The sequence below is a fragment of the Laccaria bicolor genome, genomic scaffold (assembly GCF_000143565.1).
Source record: "Laccaria bicolor S238N-H82 LACBIscaffold_62 genomic scaffold, whole genome shotgun sequence".
Classification (NCBI taxonomy): domain Eukaryota; kingdom Fungi; phylum Basidiomycota; class Agaricomycetes; order Agaricales; family Hydnangiaceae; genus Laccaria; species Laccaria bicolor.
The window spans coordinates 168,025-174,476 of NW_001889933.1; the positions used below are offsets into that span (position 1 = coordinate 168,025).

The 6,452-nt window shown below is 50.5% G+C and overlaps 1 protein-coding gene across 1 annotated transcript; it reads left to right on the forward strand.

Annotated features, from left to right (window-relative positions):
- Nucleotides 1-1,508: 1,508 nt before the first annotated feature.
- LACBIDRAFT_334340 (uncharacterized protein) lies at nt 1,509-5,160 on the forward strand (the record flags this gene model as incomplete). Its single annotated transcript, XM_001889090.1, has 9 exons — nt 1,509-1,634; nt 1,693-1,704; nt 1,749-1,972; nt 2,237-2,381; nt 2,649-2,807; nt 2,863-3,135; nt 3,249-3,807; nt 4,293-4,415; nt 4,670-5,160. 9 exons carry the CDS (start codon nt 1,509-1,511, stop codon nt 5,158-5,160), a joined length of 2,112 nt encoding a protein of 703 aa, XP_001889125.1.
- Between the last annotated feature and the right edge of the window lie 1,292 nt (nt 5,161-6,452).

A 6,452-nucleotide genomic window follows, 5' to 3' on the forward strand; every position in this document is an offset into this window, starting at 1 on the left:
CCTCATGCCATGGTCATGCGCCATCACGGTATCTATTTTTGAACTTCGTTTCGGAAGAATGCTTTTGGGCGCTCACGGAAACCGATTGGTTTCCGCGGTCCGAACTTCCTTGAGATAAGGAAGCCAACCGCTTCAGCGTAGTTACGCAGCCTCCGTCTACATCCCAATTCTCGCTCCAAATTTAAGCATGGTCCTCAGGTATCATTCCGCTCATGGCTCGAACTGACGGCGTCAATGACCTGTGTGTCTATACACGACCCACAGCCCTTTTCGCAATCGAAATTGTAAATCTGGCGCCCATCTAGACCCTACCAAAGACCCGGGGACTTGCTACTGAAAGCAGATTGCAGTGCACGGCTGCTTGGGCACCCTCCTGAACGAGAAGTATGGCGGTGTAACATTCTTCTTGACGTGGGCCTACCCTAATTGTCCATTTTAGACCGCAAAGTTCACCCCATCAACAGTGCAGAGAAAAGTTACCCAAGCTTCCCATGTATCATTCTTTGTTGATTTATTGGACAGGCCGCCCGAGAGCGAGTTTGATCATACCTGTCGAACAAATTTGCTAAAATGAGCGTGGTGCGGGAAGCGCCAGAAAGAAACAGATGACAAGAAAGGGATATGCGGAAAGGGTAGCACCTGAGAATGAGATCACGGCGAATAGGCAACATCAGCAATTTTAAACGTTGATACCTTACAAGTTGACGATGGAAGCTATCAGGCCTAGCCACGACCACCCAATGACACCCATTGCATTTCAAAGGTCAAGGACTCAGTACTCAGGTCCGAGGGTTTGCAGTGCGACGTTCCTTGGGCATCTCACGATCGGCTGAGTTTCATTAACCTGCTCCTCTGTACGTGCCCTGTTCAAATCCTGTTAGTGTCCAGACCACACATCCCATATACGGCTCCTGAGGTCGGAAAGAGTTCATGGTGCTGGTCATTATGATAGTAAGCGGGAGAAGGAATTTGGAATAGAAAAAAAAGCGTTACCAATATTATATTGCAATTGCCCGACAAAATCTGGAGGCGGGGGGGCGCCGTATAGCGCTCCACGACGCTGCATAGCAGGGATTTTAGAATTTCTTCAATCATTTAGGCGTTACGGAACTTTGAAGCATCAGTAGAGTAGTCATCGGTTGTAGGGAGGAGAATACAGTACTGTTGTATTCTAATTCACGTCCCATACATGACGAGCCATTGTGAAAACGACTCCAGAACCCTAAGTCTCCCAGAAACTACGTGAAGCACCAAATGAGGGCCCATCCCGCGGAACAGAGGGAGACATTCCAAAGAACGTTACCTAGAAAAGACATGAGATGAAGTACCAGACGAAGGACAATCAGGTAGAGCAAAAAAAGCGGTCGTCCTAGAAAATTGAAGTAGCAGAGGTTCAAGGGAGTCTTTCGCGAACATGACGGATGGCAGAAGAGACGTGAGGGTGGTGTCGGTGAGGGTCGTGATCAGCGTGTTGTGGGATATAGTCATGTTTGTTCTTGACCATCATCATGCACGTCGACCAAGACTTGAACAAGACACATCCAACACGTTGCACGCGGAGCTGTCCCTTGGGTATCCCTATCATCGGATTCACACCCTCAAGACCTCACAATACGATGACTTGGTCAAATATAGTGCTTCGTCTGCCTTTCCGAGTCTGCCTGAGGACAATTGATGACTGAAGCTGGGTAGGATAACTCTGAAGTGCGTTTGCTATCTATGCCGCCAGTTTCTCCTTCTGACCTTAGTTCTCTGAAGCCCTGCGCCATGCTACTACGTGTCGGTTCAGTTGGTCCTCCACATCTGGCTGCAAGCTCGTGCAGCTTCACCTCACGGATGGCTTCTCAAAGCTACAAAACCCCAGAGCAGCCACCACGTTTCGCCCGCAATACCCCTCTATTCCTTCCAGCCCTATATATCCGATCTCAACGCGTGTTTGTCATTTCATCCCGTGGCATTGCTGCAGTGTCGGGTAATTACCAGGGGAAGCTTTGGCCATTCGACTAAAATGACGTGCCACAGATTCGCGACGGCCAATCATCCTTGTACATCGCCCCTGTTGTGCAAGAAGAGGATCCACCACTATCCTCTGTCGAACACTCATAACCACCATCCACTTGCCAGGCGACGGCCATCGACCACCCAGCAGCCCCAGACCCATCGGCGCTTCAACCACCCAGGTTCATCGACCTTTTTTCAGCAACAACTACCACAGCTTTTGACCACCTCCCACAAGGCACCAAATCCTCGTCATCATTGGCCGAACGCCGGACAGCTCACATGCTACGCGATCAGGCGACTTACCCTACTTCCGCAAGTCCAGTCACTTTCTAGATGCTGAAGATCAAGATCGACTTTATGCGCCTTCAAACTCTGCGCAGGTGGGTGTCCTTCCCGTCCTGAACCTCCTTCTACTGTCACCGTTGTGATGCCTTCCACGCCGTTCCATTCGCTTTCTCTGCCGCTAACCTTGGCGCCCAATGATTCTCCTTTCTTTCTTTTGATTTGCCGTCCAATATCGTCACTCCACTTGTCCTGCTCGTCCCCCTCTTCCGCGCCCCTTTGACCTTGACAAGCTTAACTCACCCACTTTCCCCAGCAGCCCACCCTTTCCCTCACTTGTACTTTCGAAGTCTTCGCCAGGACAGGTGAACGACACCCTCATAATCATCTCACAACGTCGTTCAGAGAGTCATACGTGCCTTGAAATTGACCCAAATCATCCGCAATCTTTGATGATGTCCGACTTTTCCTCGGAACGTCCAAACACCCGAGGTCAGCTCACTGGAGGGTTCATGGAGTTTCCAGTGAGTATGCACCTCATTCTCATGCTAGTCTTGTGATTAACGAATCGATCTACAGCTAGCTTTTGTACTATTTCAAGAGGATCTACCGCATTCTTTGCAAGCCCCAGTCGGCTTCGGCCGTTTCCCCGCATATGTTCGGGGTGTCGATCCCCTTTCACAGTTTTGTCCTGGAAACACGCTGGACCAGCTTCCCAAAATCTTCCTATACGCGAGCTGCTCCTCCTCACCCACTACCTCCGCCTCAACACACCTCAAAGCCCTCGCTCATCACCCCGGAACATCCCAACCCTCTACGTCCACTCCTCTCCATCATCACCTTCTGCTAATTGTACGCCCTCTGTCGATGCAGCTACTACAGCCCAGAGTACGAGTTGCTCTTGTCTTTCGGTTGATGGCTGTTCCCCAGCAGCTGTTACAGCCACTGTTGAGCTCCGTTTGTAGCCGGGTTCAAAGGGCGTTGATATTTTGAGTGCGAAAGGGAGGATACGACCGTCTTATCCCTCCCAAATACTGGAGAAAGATGGAGTGGGGACCATGGATGATAAGGACGAGTACATGTACGCGTGGAGAACTGCCAACTGCCTCCTCAAAACGATCAAAACTTTCACGCCACCCTATACGCCCACATATGCCGTCCTCGACCTCGGTGGCCCCTCTACGCTAAATCGTGTTCGAGCTTGTGTTCACGTCCTCGGATATGCAGCTCGAGGAGGGAGAGCACAACTACGATCTGCAGATCAGTGGCCGCAGCTATGTGTTGTATCAGTACTCGTATTTTGGGGTTCGGCCTCATTCATGCACGGACACGCTAGTGGACTTGATGTCAACGTTTCAGGGTATGAAGCCGAAGGTGGTAGGGGGGAACCCGTGTCTTGCGAAGGGGACACGGAGAATAAGGACGAGGCACTGGACGTTAAGAGGAAGGCGACGATGGATGGATGGACATTAGGTCTTTCGATGCATGTGATCAGGTCATGCAGCTTGTGTCGGCGAAAGACGTGTACGTCGTTTTCTACTCCCTCTTTTATTTTCCCTACTTTCTTCGTCTCTGTTTCTCTCTGCCATTTTTTTGCCTCTTCCTCGCTTCTTCCTCCTTCATTCCTTTTCCATTCTTTAGAAGTCATTTACGAATATGGCGTTGGGGCAAGGAAGTCATGCGTTCTTTATAGGGGCAACACTGAAATCTGACGACTAACGAAAGGATTGATAAGAGTTCAATTGGCAGAGGGACAAAAATACATTACTGGATCGTATGTTGGTATGAGTCGCCGTAGAAAGACTCCTGACCCTCGCAAAAATACCTAGAGCATCAGAGGGCCATCGCGTAGGCAGAAAAAGGAGACATCCTAGAGCAGCAGCTCATAATGAGTACAAGTTCCAAAGGGACGCCTTTTTCGCAACGAACGACAGAGGTCAAAGAAGAGACGTGCTCGTTGTGATCAACATCCGAAGTGTGAGGCTGTCATGTTTACAAATTTGATCCAGGTTTGATCTTGAAGCTTGACCACCATCATGGGCTCGTCCTCGACCAACATATCCAACACGTCGCGCAGTCTACAGGGCCGCCAGCTATCGCTCTCAATGGCTTTCCACCCTCAAGACCTCACAGTACGATGATATAGTGATCCGTTCGCCTTCACGAGTTCGCCTGAGGATATTTGACGGCTGAAGCTGGGTTGGATAACTGAGGTGCGTTTGCCATTCATGCCGCCTGTTTCGCCTTCTGATGTTAGTTCTCTGAAGCCCTGCGACGTGCTACTACGTGGCAGTTAGGTTGATCCTCCAAATATGGCCCTATCTCGTGCAGCATCACCTCACCCGAAAGCTACGAAACCCCTGAGCACTGCTGCCGTCTTTCACAGGCAATACCGAGCTCCAATCACCTGGGCTTGGCTATTCCTCCAGCGCTGCTGTTGTTGGACGTTACCTCACGTCTTCTCAACTCCTATTCGCCTTGGATGCCGTATCATTGCCGCGGTGTTGGATAATTGCACAGAGAAAGCCCTGGCGATTCGGCTCGGACGACATGCCACAAATTCGACAGCCAACCATCCTTGTACATTGCCCCTGTTGTGCAAGAAGAGGACCCACCACCGTCCTCTGTCAAACACTCATCACCACCATCAGACACCCATCACCACCATCCACTTGCGAGGCTATGGTCGTCAACCATCCAGCAGCCACAGACCAATCGGCGCTCCAGCCACCCGAGTTCACCGACCTTCTTTCAGCGCCAATTATCACAACTTCTCACCACCTCCCACAAGGCGCATCGTTGACTGAACCGCAGACGACTCACATGTTCCTCGATCAGGCGACTCATCCCCCTTCCACTCGTCCGATGACTTTCTAGGCTCTACACCCGCCTTCCTTTCGAAGCGCTCGTCTCTTACTGCCGACTTTTTTCAAGCCCTCGGTGTGACTAACAATGACACCTCGAATGAGGAACAACCACTTGCGTTTGCTTCAATTTGCGTGGCGGGGGTGGAGCCTGAGGATATGGAGGCTTTGGGTGACTCAACAGCCGAAGAACCGACCGTGGTTAGATTTCAAGTGAAAGCGAGTAAACGACGGACCAAAGTTTTGCTAGGCGTCTTGGGTGTGATCCTTACCATCGGCTTGGTGGTGGTTCTTGCTGTTTATTTCGTGGTGTTGAGGAAGTAGGATAACGTTGAGGGGAGTGCTGATGGGTCGGGTGGTTCGCCGATTGGGACTGGGCTTCTGCAACGACTTCGATTTTGGACACGAAAAGATGCACAAGGGCCAACGTCAAGTTTGTTCGGCATACTTCTCCACCTTCCCGGCACGTTGCGAAGCAAGCCAGGTCCGCCAGCGGAGCATGTTTTTCGGCCTGACTTTGGATGCGGATTGTCAAGCTCAAGATCGACTCTATGCGCCTTCATTCAGAGTCCGTATACTTAGGTGGGTGTCCTTTTTTGATTTTAATCTCCTATGGTCTCCGTTTTGGTCGTTTCTCCGCGTTTCTTACGCTATCGTCTTCCACCAACCTCAGCGCATATTGGTTCCTATGACTGCAATTTCACTTTCGTTCGTAATTTCTTTCCTTCGATTTACCCTCCAATTTCGTTATTTCACTTGTTCTCCTCCCCCCCTCTTTTGCGCCCTCCATCCAACTTCGACAAGCTCAACTTACCCACCTTTCCTAACAGTCTGTCCTTTCTCTCAGTCGTGCTTTCGAATTCTTCGCCAGGACAGACGAACGTCGCCTTTGGAACACTCTTGCGTCGTCGTTAGGATGCCTTGAAAACAACCCAAAGCATCCGCGATCTTTGAAGGTGTTCAGCTCGTTAAACCGAGTTCCTTTTACGCGGCATGTTCAACGTCTCTGGGAGAGTGGTTAGAGATCAGCTTACTGAAAGGTACATGGAGGTTCCAGTGAGTATGCACCTCCATCTCATGCTAGTCTGGTGGTTAATGAATCGACCAACAGCTAGCTCTTGTATTATGTCTGAAGAACATCTATCGCATTATCTGCAAGCCCAGTCGGCTTCTTGGGGGGGTACCCTCTGGGTTTCCTCTGCTGTTGTTTCCGTGCATATGAGTCGGGGTATCGATCNCCGTTGATACACGATGGAACAGCGTTCGAAAAACTTCATATATGCGAGCTGCTCCACATCACTCACT